Below are 14,550 nucleotides of genomic sequence, written 5' to 3' on the forward strand. Positions count from 1 at the left end.
TATTATTTACAACAGGAAGCGCAACTACTAGGAAATATGTAGGTCCGAAAATTTACAAATTAAAATGCTGCCATGTTATATAACTTAATAAAAGAAAGGTAAATTCAATGCAGACTGATCAGTTCATTGTAAAACATGCTTTTATTGATGTAAAAGTGGTGATTTCTGTAAACACGTTAGGCGACAGAGCCTCCAGGCAGCGCTGCTCCTCCAATACACACATGAAGCTTCACTTTTCATTCAAACAAACTAAGGCAACTGCCACAATTGTTAGATTTCATCAATGAAACCAGCATTCATATCCTAAAAAGAATGTAACCTGTCGGCAGTAAACATCTAAAAACCTACGGGTAAGTTAATTAACGACCGTCTTCTCTCCCGAGGTGACGGAGTAGGCTGGCCGGCCGAGCACGTCAGGAGACGGGGTTGCTGCCTCTGTGATGTCCCGGTCACAGCTCACACACACAGAGCTTCACTCCTCCGGAAAACGTCGTAGCCAACTTGTAAACAGCCTCATCTGGATAAACCGACCGCACATTGGGGGACTAAACAGTTACTTTCTCGCATGAAAAAAACTAACAAAAAAACTTAATAGTCTCCTCGTCGCTCTAGAATGCGCTCTTGTTGTCGCCGCCATTTTGTACGTAACGTATCTATGGTAACGGTTACGTCAGCTGGCTGAGCAGCTTTCAGATATCGGGGTACTGTGTTTACATGCTCCAGTATCCTGATTTCTTTCGGAGTTCTCCAGGCAGCAAAATCGGGTTTCTCAAAATCGGGATATGAGCTTATCCCGATTTCTGGAATCGGGAAATGGTGTTTACATGCGCAAACACAAATTCGGGGTACTTAAAAAACCCGATTGAAATCGGGGTACTGAAGTGCATGTAAACGCAGTCAATGTAATTTATGATCAATAAGCATCAATGACAGTGAGGAGCTGCCAGTGCCGTCACCATGGTGATCCAGATGATGAGTTCTAAACCTGGGCCCGTATTCCTAAAGATTCTAAGAATCCTCTCAGAGAGCTCCTAACTTAACCTAAAAATTCCTAGCAAGGAGTCTTAGCTTAGGAGTGATTCCAGAACACTCTCAGAGAACTCTGAGCAAGGAGTGGACAGAAACTCCTATCTTAGTGAGGAGGTGTGGTTGACCCCCGTTGCTAGGTATGAGTCATCATTTCAAACGCTGTGATTGGTTGATCCATAAAGTTAGATAAAGGGGCGGTGTTTAGCTCAGTTGGTAGAGCAGCCGCCCCATGTGTTGAGGCTATAGTCCTCGCTGCAGGTGACCCGGTTTGAATCCTGTGTCGAGCAGTCCTATCATGTCATTCCCTCTCTTTCTGCTTCCTCTCTCTCTCTCAATTGTTCTGTCAATTAAAGACCAAAAAGCCCAAAAAACCTACTTTAAAAAAAGCTAGATTAAAAAATATACTTTTGGTGATAATGTGCAAAGATGGACCCTCAAATCGATAAATTTAACCATAGAATCCAATGTTATGAAGACTGTGTAATTGTAAAAAATATTTCACATAAAACAAAATATCTGTTAAATGAATTGTAAGCTATAAATTATCCTACAAAATGTGTGAAAACTTGCACAGTATTCACATAGTGAAATTTATATTTATTTGCTTATATTAATTACCATGCTAGTAATTTTTGCACTTTCAACTTTCAACATTTCAACTCAATTTGGTATTAACAAGGGTAAAATGGCTCAGCTTTCATCAGTGTCTGTGTTTGCTGACCGGCCTATAAGAAGCAGTGTTGGTTGGCTTTGAAATCTACCACAAACCAGTGAACAGCTATGGAGAAGAAAAGAACAAGGAAACCCAACTGGAACAGGAACAATCTGTAGCGTTTCATTAATTCACTGTCATCCAGTGTTTGGAGAATATCTCTCCTGCCTCTTCTGTCCACCATTTTGTCCTCTGCTTAGGGAACTCCTAAGCCACTTAAAAGTCCTCTTCCCTACTCTTAACAGATCCCACCTTAGGAGCTCTCTTAAGAGCTAGGATTCTTTAGGAATAGGCTTTTATCTTTACTAGGATCTACTCTTAACTTTTAGGAGAAATTCTAAGAAAACATCATGATTCTAAGAATTTTCTTAGAATTTGGCCACTAGGAGCAACTCTTTGCACTAAGAATCTTTAGGAATACGGCCCCTGGTCTCTGTTTTCCAGGGCCCGTATTCCTAAAGATTCTAAGAATCCTCTCAGAGAGCTCCTAACTTAACCTAAAAATTCCTAGCAAGGAGTCTTAGCTTAGGAGTGATTCCAGAACACTCTCAGAGAACTCTGAGCAAGGAGTGGACAGAAACTCCTATCTTAGTGAGGAGGTGTGGTTGACCCCCATTGCTAGGTATGAGTCATAATTTCAAACGCTGTGATTGGTTGATCCTAAAAGTTAGATAAAGAGCACCCGCCCCATGTGTTGAGGCTATAGTCCTCACTGCAGGTGGCCACGGTTCGAATCCCTAGTGGAGCAGTCCTATCCTGCATGTCTTTCTGCCTCCCATTTCCTGTCTCTCTCTCAACTGTTCTGTCAATTAAAGGCCAAAATGCCCAAAAAATATACTTTAAAAAAAAGCTAGATAAAAAATATACTTTTGGTGATAATGGGCAAAGGATGGACCCTCAAATCGATGAATTTAACCATAAAATCCAATCTTATGAAGACTGTGTAATTGTAAAAATTATTTCACATAAAAGAAAATATCTGTTAAATGAATAGTAAGCTATACTTTAAAATTATCCTACAAAATGTGTGAAAACTTGCACAGTATTCACATAGTGAAACTTAGATTTATTTGCTTATATTAATTACCATGCTGGTAATTTTTGCACTTTCAACTTTCCAACTCAATTTGGTATTAACAAGGGTAAAATGGCTCAGCTTTAATCAGTGTCCGTGATTGCTGACCGGCCTATAAGAAGCAGTGTTGGTTGGCTTTGAAATCTACCACAAACCAGTGAACAGCAATGGAGAAGAAAAGAACAAGGAAATCCAACTGGACAGAGGAACAGGAACAATCTGTAGCGTTTCATTAATTCACTGTCATCCAGTGTTTGGAGAATATCTCTCCTGCCTCTTCTGTCCACCATTTTGTCCTCTGCTTAGGGAACTCCTAAGCCACTTAAAAGTCCTCTTCCCTACTCTTAACAGATCCCACCTTAGGAGCTCTCTTAAGAGCTAGGATTCTTTAGGAATAGCTTTTATCTTTACTAGGATCTACTCTTAAGTTTTAGGAGAAATTCTAAGAAAACATCATGATTCTAAGAATTTTCTTAGAATTTGGCCACTAGGAGCAACTCTTTGCACTAAGAATCTTTAGGAATACGGCCGGTGAATTTCAGCTCCTGGTTTTCCTAAAAGAACAATCACAGGTACAGTAACTCTCCTGCCTCTTTCTGAGCTTCTTCTCCTTTTCACATTCAGCTTCTCAGTTATTTAGTTCAGTTTTTTAGTCGAAACCATCTCAAAAAGTATACTTTATTAATCCCTGTATGCATTAATGATCATGTAGACCAGCACATCAGAAGATTAGGTTCACTACAGGAGAACAGAGAAGCAGCAATAAGCAACGAGTAGCAGAGGTAGAAGACACAGGAACAACAGGGAAGTTTGACTGTGTGTGTGTGTGTGTGTGTGTCCTTACATCCATAGAAAACTTGTAAGGAGAAATAAACCAGGAAGTGGAGAGTCAGAAATGGGGACTGTTCGCCTTCAAAGTAAAAGTCACACATTGGCAGCAGTGAATAATTTCAGAATAAGATGACACCTATGGAGAGACATTTTAGTCAAAACTTGATGGATAAATAAATAAATTTGCCAGGAAATGTTTCTCAAAAAAATAAATCCATTAATATATGTAAACATACATGGCACCAAATGTTTGTTTATTCATTTTATTTATTTACTGATTCTTTTTCACATTACAGTTTTTATTTATTTGACATCAGATTATTTACAGGACAGAGATGAACTCAGCGTCATGGTAACAGAAACATCATTGTCTGGTAGGATTAGTAGCTGATGGTTTTTATTCTGCTCTACATCAGCAGGAAATGCACATCACATATAAAACTGATTCACATTGTTTTATTTGATTCAGTGAAAACACAAAGAAAAAGAAATCACATGTAATTCATTCTATTCAGCGTCGTACAACATGATGTTTGTTTCCAGTTGTGTTTCTTGTTGTGTGTGTTTAGCTGTGAGCAGCTCACAAACAGCCTGTAAAGTTGAACATGAACAGTGAATGTGTTTAAAATGTGTTTTTCTCCTCAGTGACGCTGGCGGCTCAGAGACTTTTAGCTTGGTGATATTAGGCCTCGTCCTTCATCAGCAGCTGAGTAAAAGTCACCGTGGTTTTTGTCCTGTAATAATCGACGCTTCCATCTTTAAAGGAAGAGGAAGAAGTTTACAAGAATCACTGAGAAGAGTTTAAAACATCAACTGATTTAATCCATGAATGTGAAAACGTGAGTGAGAGACAGAGACAGGGACAGACATGTAGAGACTGAACTGTCTGTTCAACAGTGAGAAGGTTTCTGTGACAGGAGGAGACTCTGCTTCACTCAACACAGACTCAACCAGGAACCAGACCTGAAGAGTCCAAACCCAGGATACAGAGGTTGAGTGAAGGTGGTGTTGAAGGTGTAGAGGTGGATCAGTGAGTCAGAGGAGACTCTGTAGAAGGACAGAGAGCCAGCAGGACAGTCCACATACACTGCTACTCTGTTAGAGACAGAGGAGGAGGAGGAGGAGGAGGAGGAGGAGGAGGAGGAGGAGGAGGAGGAGGAGGAGGAGGAGGAGGAGGAGGAGGAGGAGGAGGAGGAGGTGATACGTGTCTCTGTTATTGTGCCTGACACTGTAACCACCATCAGAGCAGCTCAGTCTCCAGGACTGATCGTTCATTCCAAACCTACAGTCTCTACTGTTTCCTTTCCTTCTGATTCCTCTGTAACTCACTGATATAACAACGTCTCCTCTCCTCTCGACCTCCCAGTAGCAGCGACCAGTCAGACCAGTTGAACACAGCAGCTGAGGCCTGTAGTCAAATCTGTCTGGATGATCAGGATATGACTGATCCTCCTCCACACGTGTTGCCTTCCTGTTGTTGTCAGACAGTTTGATCTTTGTGTTCACTGTGTTTGTGTCGATTGTGAGTGGACAGGAATCTGATGGAGAGAACAAGACACAGCTGCAGTTATTGATCATGTGATCAGTTATTGACAGTTTGATGAAGACTCATGAGGTCAGTGATGTGACAGTGTGAAGATGGTTGAATGTGCTGCTTTGTTTCCATGAATCAAAGTAAAAACAGACTTACACTTCCTCAGACCTGGTGTCAACCATGGGACTCCAGCAGGCTCCACCCTGAAAGGAGGAGGGGGGTCAGAGCAGCACCTTCTCTGTCAGCATGTGTAGCTGGGTCAATCTTTACTTTGTTTTATTCATCTGATCATTCATTATAGTCATTATTTCTTTATTTTTATCATTCATTATGGTGAACATTCTCAAAACCTGCTCGATGCTAACACTATCTAAAACAAGTTAGAATTTCCTGCTTTGTTTTATATCACTTCTATTTCTAAGTTCCATCTTCACCTGTAGCAAGGGGGAGCGATATTGGGGTAACACACTAAGGGGGACGTGGGCGACGTCGGACCAAACTCCCGGCAAAACTCTGGCTGCTCTTGTTGTGGTAAGACGTGTTGTGAAGCTCTCACGTTGCTCTGTAAAATATGCACTTAAACTGTCATGTAATGCGGTTGAAACTGTGCGCTAAAGTAACGACAGCTTTTATTAATGTGTTGCCGTGTTTTTAATTGTGTTTTACGGTGAAAAAGCGGCTGTAGTTTGGGTTTAACGTGACGTCTGCCGTGTGTGTGTTTTGTGGCCTGTCGTAGGAGGCAGACTGTTTCTACCTGCAGCTGTGTGTTTCCTGACTCTGCCCCTGTGCTGCCTTTGCAGGTGCCTTTTGTCTGAAAAATGCTTTGAAATGTGATTTCTGAGATGTGTTTGTGGTAAATATATGAGAGTTGAGTCTGGTCAGAGCTGTAAAAACGTCACTAGAGCACACATTATTTCACTTTTTATTATTGTCCTTGTGTGGAGGAAAAGTATGGAATATTTTTATTTGATAATTTCATGGTGATTTTTATTCTGTTTTTCTAATGATTATTATTTACAAGTGGGTTATAGACATATTAATTTCATGTGATTATTTTTGTTTCTATTCAGGAGAGTATCTTTTCTCTCAAATTATTATTACTATTTATTTATCCATTTATTTATTCATTCCTTTATTTTTTATTGTGACATACAATACAGTAAAGAGCAGCAAAAGAGGAACAAACTGTGGCTGCTCTTGTTGTGGAGGCAGACTGTTTCTACCTGCAGCTGTGTGTTTCCTGACTCTGCCCCTGTGCTGCCTTTGCAGAATAAATGAACCAACTCAGATCCATGGTGTTGTCATCCTTCAGCCTATAAGCAACCATTTCACAACTGCTACACATGCACACATGGACATTACATGGCTCTCACACACACACTGTTTTATCACTGTGTTCACATGGAGGCTGGTATGTCTGGATGAACACTGAGCACAGAGAAGAAGGAGCTGGAGTCTTTATCTAGTGATGATACAGAGCAGGAGGAGACCAGGAGGAAACACTTCATCATGTCTTTTCTCCATGTCATGTCACTGCAGTGTGAGACACACACTTTCACTCTCTGACTCTCAAGCTGCACAAACACACGTCACAGCAAAGAAGATGAAGACACAACAGGTGGAGCTGACCAGCCCAGATATCCCACAATGCACCAGGAAAGAAGAAGAAGAGGAGAACATGTGTTTAGAAAATGCTCTATTTCTTCACCCACGTTCAATTTGACTGTAGATGAACTGTCATTCAACTACTGTTCTACTCTCTGTGCTTTGCTAGGGATGTCATAATATCATAATATGACATTAGGCTGCCTTAATAACAAGCCATGACATTTACTGCAGTATTGTAAACATGTCATGATATCAACATTTCAGGGTATTATAATAGCACAGGACAATAATTATTTCATTATCCACAAGTCAACAACAACAACATTTGGTCAAAAATAAAATACTGTAGCTTATCTGCCCCCCCCCCCCCCTCACCAGCCTCTCTCCCCTTCTCCCCCCCCCCCCCCCCTCACCTGCCTGTCTGCCCCCCCCCCCCCCCCCCACCTGCCTGTCTGCGCCCACCCCCACCTCCTCCTTCTCCCTCTCTAACTTTAAACCTGCTTCTGTATCTGCCGTCACACAACACAACGATAGTTTTTTTTCATTAGTGTGAAAAGTTCAACGATGTCTGCGACATCTGCGTGGTCGGTCCGTGTGTGTGTCTCAGGTGCGTTACGTCTGACCAGCTCTCAGTAGAAGCTGGTCGGTCCGTGTGTGTGTCTCAGGTGTGTTACGTCTGACCAGCTCTCAGTAGAAGCTGCAGCGACTGTTGTTGTTGCTGCAGGTAGCGCTACACATCAACAACAACAGCTGCTTGTTAGTCAGCAGTGACAACGCAGCCACACACGCACCAAACAGTCGCTGACACGGTGACACGGACGTTCGCAAGCGCCAGAGGTGACAAGTAACGAAGTACAAATACTTCGTTACTGTACTTAAGTAGATTTTTCAGGTATCTGTACTTTACTTGAGTATTTATTTTTCTGACAACTTTTTACTTTTACTCCCTACATTTATACGCAAAAATATGTACTTTCTACTCCTCACATTGTAAAAACAGGCTTGTTACTTTTTTTTTTGACACGACGTAAAAGCACCGGTAAAAGACGTGACGAACTAGAGAGGGAAAGAGGGAGAAGAAGAGGGACGGAGGAGGGAGGGGGGGCGGTAGAGAGAGAACCGAGTTACCAACTTGTAGCAGCAACATGGAGGCAGCAGCATGGAGGAAGGAAGCGATGGTGGTCGGACTATCCGACGGGGGAGTTTGAACACCGTACAATCAGCGCAATATAGCGCATTTACCGTTTACGAGCGGCAAAGCGCAACCTGTCCATGCGCCCGTGTCTGTGTGTACGTGCGCGCACGTGTGTGTAACGGATGTGCACTCACTCCACCCATAAAAGACGTGCTAACCAACCTGCCAAGTGGTTGTCAACCTCTTGGCGAAGAGGTTAGCATCGTCGCCTCCGGTGCGGGAGGTCGTGGGATCGAACCCCACCTAGGGCAGGCCGTGAGAAACACAACGCAGAGGGCCAGATATGACATCGGCTACATGTGCGCGTGTGTGCGCGTACGTGTGGTGTGAGAGAGATGGCAGGTGGACTTACTGGCAGAGATGAGAGGTGGTGAAACGCTGTTTAAAATTTTTTATTATTATTATTATTTTGTGAGAGTCTGTGGCGGCTCAAACGTTGGGAAACACTGCCTCTGGTCAGTTCAATCTTGATTATTCTGTCTGAACTTTTTTTGTTTAACAAAATTATCAAATGATGTAGGTTTCATTAACGGCAGAAATTCATTTTTACTTTTTACTTTTACTTTGAAAGTACATTTCAGAGCCTGTACTTTCTTACTTTTACTTAAGTAAAGGAGTTGAATCAGTACTTCTACTTTTACCAGAGTAATTTTCTACACATGTATCTGTACTTCTACTTAAGTACAGAATATGAGTACTTTTGCCACCTCTGGCAAGCGCCGTCATTTATATGGTTAAATGTCGGCGTCGCGCGGTTCTGTCCTTTCACTCAAGCCTAAAGCCCGGAGGAGGGCGGGTGGTTGAGTGAAAATGAAGCGTTCTGATTGGCTGAAAGCACACCGCTTACGCACAGATCTGTGTGGCACCGGAGCATGACCTTCAGTGACAACGGGCGCATGACGTCTGTCCGACTACCCATTTCTCTGACCATACATTTCTTTATTTTTGCGTCCATTAGTCCGACCTCCCACTTCGCCGACTTAAGTAGCCCTAACCCTTAACCTTACCCTAAACCTAACCTTAACACTGTAGAATGGGTAGTCGGAGAAATGAGCCGTCGGACTTTTGGGCAGTCGGACTGACGTATGCTCCCCAGTGACAACAAGGCTGGTGACAACTTGATTGAAAATTGGCGAAATACGAGATCAAACAATATGCGTACTTTAGAACATAGAATCATACAAGCGTACTAGGAGGTCAAAATGTGTGACAAGTACGCAAAATGTGTACATGTTGGCCCCTGGCATAAACACTCTATGCGGTTGTTTAGGGCCTCAGCCGTCAGGTGGGGCCACATGATCAGAAAGGTACTGGGGTTCAATTAAAGTCATTTTAACACTGCGGTCGGCGCGCGCGTTTACGCGACGGTCTTGATATGCTTTTGTTTATATTTCGGTCATTTTACGCCGTTTTAACTGCTCCCGTGACCGAGGGACGGCTCTCCTCTTTCAAATACACCCGCCCTCGACAACCTATGTTATTCACAGCCAGGGTTTGAGAGCCAATAACAGAGCATAGTGCACGCAACGTCCCCTCTCACTGTGCGTAATTGGTTGAATCCGTTGTCCGTCAACTTGAGCATACGTGATTGGTTGAATCGCCTGTCAGTCAACTTCGGCCAACCAGTTGGCACTCTGGGATCACTAAGGTCCCTCCTATCACAGTGTTAGCTCCATGGTTTACCTACAGCGGCTGGCATGGAGAGAGACCGAACCTGTCAATTAAAACAACGGTGAAGCTTCAAACCCGCAGAATCGTTAGGAGAGAGAGAGAATCAGTGATGACGGTGCTTCAGACGCTGAAAGTTTTGACTCTCTGATGAGCATGATTATTTAAAAAAAAATATATATATGAGAAAGTTCAGACTTAATTTCTCATTTTAAAAAATCTGATGAAGCTTTGAAGTCAATATTCAGCTTCTTTTATCTCACATTCAAGACATTTGGTGAAAATAGAATGGCAGAATGACAACATTTATGCTCAAAAGGCGATTTTACTTTTCATTTTAGACTTGTTTTCTACACTTATCTATTACTGTATTCATATCCTATTTCAAGCACCAAAAGAGTTTGTTCTCATGACTGAAGGAGTGTTTTCACAAGGGATTTGAAATTTTTCAGAAAATTTGGCCTAAATTATTTCTTTATACAGTGTTCTAGGACAAATTGGCCTCAGTGTACTTAGAGCAGAAGATTAGATATAAAACACTTGAGTATTGTTACATCTGTCTATCAAACATGTCTGTATTCAGTTTTAAGCAGTCTATGTGATTTGGTGTTTGCGCTTACAGTGGGCCACAAACAAAAATCTTGTTTAGGGCCACCAAAATGCTAGGGCCGGCCCTGTTGGCCGGTCTCTCAGGCAGCAGCTTCTCCTGCTCTCTCTCTCCGCGCCGTTAAAACATCGACCCGTCTGTAGGCTACTCGGTTTTCCACACACACAGGTCTGTCTCTACCGCTGTATGTATGTGTGTCTTGAATGCAGACGCAACTGACAAATATTTATAGATGGACAAGCAAACTTAATCATCATTTATTTTATTTTGAAAATTGACCGGATTCTCTCGCCTTTTCTGTGCCCGACTTCCTGTCTGGTACGATCTGGTTCTATCCAGCTTGACGGCACTCATATTTTTTTCATTCAGCGCACTCAGCTGTTGTTTCAAGCCGCTACTGTCACATGATCAGCGACTAGTCGACGTCCAGCTCAAAACGTCATTGTGGAGCAGTAAAGTCGACTAGTCGACTAGTCTGTGCAAACCCTAGTGTGAACACAACTTGTGTTTGTTTGAAGAAAACTCCACAGGAAGCTGAAGAATGAGGCTGTGAGCAGGTTTCCACAGGAGCCACAGCAGCAGTGAGTGGATGAAGGAGCTCTAATAGAAACCATCTGATCACAGTGACAGGACGGATCAGGATCTCATGATCAATGACTCTGTTCTTCTCTGCTCTTCACACAGATCAGCTGCAACACACTGACTCACTGTGATCAGTCACATCATGTGGAATAAAGCAGCCGTCCTCAGGACCAGTCCTGAGCTCCATCAAACCTGTCCACACATTTTGACTCAGAGCACATGGACTCAGACAGGAAGTGAAGCTCCAGCTGCTGGAGACTTTCATTAAGGAGCCACTTTGTGGCTTCATCTGATCTGGAGTCAGCACACACACAGTCTGAAAACAGCTGTTTGACCACACACACATTCAGCCACAAACACTGATTATTACACTGTTCACTACACTCACTGTCTTCTGATTGACAGCTCCAGGCCTCTGGACAGTGAGGACATCTGGATGTCACACTGTGATTGACTGTCTCCTCAACACAACAACACATCTCATCAGGACAAGACCAGGATCTCAGAGAGACTGAGCTGATTATTGATCATCAATATCTGACCAGACAGAGACCTGATGGTGCCGCCTGGTTTCTGTCTCTTATTTCCTCCTTGGTTGGAGACGCTGGGAGACGAATGTCTCTGAGCAGTGGACATGCTTTGATTCTTGTTGCTGTGTTGTTGTTAGTGTGTCCACACTCAACAGGTGTCTACAGTCTCTGGGACTGTTCAGGTCAAACACTCTGTTGGTTCAGGAGCAGTTCAACCAGCTGCAGCTGAAATGTTTCCTGATACACTCTGAAATAAAGTCTGATCCAAACATCTGGAGAGACTCAGAGCACAGCTGCCAACAGCTGCTTTCATCACTGACATCTCTTCTCCTGAATATGACACAGTGAGTCATGATGAGACACTGAAGTCATCATGAGGAGAAACTCCTGATCCCAGTAGTTCATCACTGTGACTGATGAAAGCTGCACAGCTCATGTTTGAAACACTCTGAGACTTTGGCTTCAGTATAAACTGTGTTGGGACGAGTCAGACTTAGACAGAGGACGTCAGTGGCAGGGGTGGAAAGTAACGAGTTACATTTACTCTCGTTACTGTAATTAAGTAGCTTTTTTGTGTACTTGTACTTTTTTGAGTAATTTTTAAAATCAGTACTTTTACTTGAGTACATATTTTTTGAAGAAATTTACTTAGTTACTAACTAACTTACTAAGTTACATTTTAAATAGCTTCTGTTACAAAGTAAAAAATATATGAACTTGCACTGTGTCTGTGTGGGTTGTCAAAAGTAGCTACGCCGCTGCCGCCGCCTCTCTCTCTCTCTCTCTCTCTCTCCCTCCCTTTAGACGCACACAGCAGCAGCAGCAGGTAGCTAGGCACACGTACCCCCCCCCCCCCCTCACCGCTACGTGAGTTAGTGCATAACGGGCTCGTCGCTATGTTGTCGTCTTAATATTAGCCATTAGCCGCAGCTAGCGGTTAAAAGCTGACGTTGATGATTAAAGACAACGTTATCAGGCATGTCCATCTATTCGGCTACGTTTACAGTGACCAAATGTCCTCTTTTGACCAGACATGTCCACTATTCACGTCCTGTCCGTGGCGTCCGTTTTTTTTATTTTTTTTTATGAACTCATGAACATGTCCGGCTGTGTTCGGTAATGGGACCGCTGACCCTGCCAGATTAAATGACTAGACAGTAGACACACCGGGGCTGAAGGCCGGACCGGTCCTACTCCTACCGGCTGGTTGAGTTAAATGTAGGAGCCCAGTCAGATCCATGGCCATGCTCAGAGGAACAGACAATGTGTGTGTGTGTGTGTGTGTGTGTGTGTGTGTGTGTGTGTGTGTGTGTGTGTGTGTGTGTGTGTGTGTGTGTGTGTGTGTGTGTGTGTGTGTGTGTGTGTGTGTGTGTGTGTGAGAGAGAGATATTGAGTTGAAAATTTTAGTATCATGATCGTGACAACATTAGGGCCAGTAGTGGCTCTGGACAACTGCAGTGTCTGAAGGTCAGAATCAAGTTGGCGCCACAGGAGCTAAAAGATGACCAGTGTATGGATGGAGAAGGGACAAATTTGGAACACAGAGACATGCACGCAGAATGTTAGGCCAATCTCTGGCCATTATAGCCCCCCCCCCCCCCCTCCAAAAAAAAAAAAAAAAAGGAACTAAGTAACTAAATTGTAAATAAGAACTTAATTGATTCTGCCTGGTTAAATAAAGGTTAAAAAAAAAACTTTTACTCTGAGTAAATTTTAAATGAGCTACTTTTTACTTTTACTTGAGTAGATTTTGACACCAGTACTTTTACTTTTACTTGAGTAAAATTTCATCAAGGTAATTATGTATTATGTTAGTTGAGACAGACAGGAAACGGGGAGGCAGAGAGAGAGGGAATGACATGCAGTAAATGGCGCCCGACGCGGGACTCGAACCAGGGCCGACTGCAGTGAGGACTGTGCCTCTATACATGGGGTGCCCGCTCTAACCACTACGCCACGCGACGCTCCAACAGTACTTTTACTTGAGTAGATTTTTTTGGTACTCTTTCCACCCCTGGTCAGTGGAGTGGGCGGAGCTTCACTGTGGCCTACACCACCTCTGGATATGGTCTGAGTGATGGGATCTGATGTCATCAATGCATGGATAGGGATGGGAATTGATAACATTTTACGATTCCAATTCCATTTTCGATTCTGCTTAACGATTCGGTTCTTTATCAATTCTCATTTGGAAAGAAAAGGACAACAAACTTTGTTCACGTTTGTACTAGGGCTGCCCCCAAATAGTCGACCAAGCATTATCGACCAAAAAGTCATTTGTCGACCTAAATTTCAACATTTGGAGGCATGGCTTGTCAAAATTAAGTCAAAATCAATATGACTGAACCATGTGAAAGGTTGAAGGGCTTTTAATTTGAAGGGCCACATACAGGAAGTCGTGACACTCACTTGCTGTCAGTTTTTTTTTTTTTCTCTACACGGCAGGTCCCTGCGGCTGCGATATCGCTGTTTTGAGCAACTTGCCAACTTTTCCGATGTTGTTACAGACGTGTCTGGTTTGGAGACTCAGTCGTGAAAGCATGAGGCGATCACTGCTGTTTTCAACGAGCAGCGGGTGTTACCGTGAGCCCCGTCCCAAAGCACTCACTGGCAGTCAGTCGGAGCTGCAGTCAGAGACCCGCACTGCTCCACGCCGCTGACCACCCACCACCAGCCTCAGCTCAGTCACTCACCTCATCAGTGTGCCTGTTTATGGTGATAAACAGGCACACTGCCTGTAATTAAACCCGACCGCCGTGTTGGACTCACCAGCATTAATTCACAGAGCGACCGCGGCAAGAAAAAAAAAAAGGACTGGAATTGATAAGGGAATCGTTTGCAAAATTGGCAAACGATTCCAAGGAATTGAAACACTGCGAATGGATCACCTGATACAGATGTTAATACCAGGTGTGACCAGGTGTGAACGGGGCCATAGAAAATGTTCCAGCTCCTCCTCCTCTATCAGACAGTGTGTGTGGCTGCAGCAGCCTCTCCATACCTGAGAGAGTCCAGTCTCCAGTCTGGATCCTCCAGTCCGGCAGACAGCAGCTTCACTCCTGAGGCTCCTGGATGGTTGTAGCTCAGGTCCAGCTCTCTCAGATGGGAGGGGTTGGAGCTCAGAGCTGAGGCCAGAGAAGCACAGCCTTCCTCTGTGACCAGACATCCTGACAGACTGA

General features: G+C 43.5%; 2 protein-coding genes across 2 annotated transcripts in view; one reads left to right on the forward strand and one right to left on the reverse strand.

The window, feature by feature from the left end:
• The window catches only part of LOC310995923 (protein NLRC3-like), an 88,019-nt gene that overhangs the window by 67,480 nt on the left and 5,989 nt on the right, over positions 1-14,550 (reverse strand). The window contains exon 5 of the mRNA XM_083985135.1: positions 14,300-14,546. Coding sequence (XP_083841261.1) covers positions 14,336-14,546 — 211 coding nt within the window. The 3' untranslated portion in view covers positions 14,300-14,335. The remainder of the gene's footprint in view (positions 1-14,299; positions 14,547-14,550) is intronic.
• The window catches only part of LOC310996402 (protein NLRC3-like), a 260,542-nt gene that overhangs the window by 53,226 nt on the left and 192,766 nt on the right, over positions 1-14,550 (forward strand). The gene's annotated exons all lie outside the window — the stretch shown is intronic.

Source organism: Trachurus trachurus (assembly GCF_905171665.1).
Source record: "Trachurus trachurus genome assembly, chromosome: 13".
NCBI lineage: Eukaryota > Metazoa > Chordata > Actinopteri > Carangiformes > Carangidae > Trachurus > Trachurus trachurus.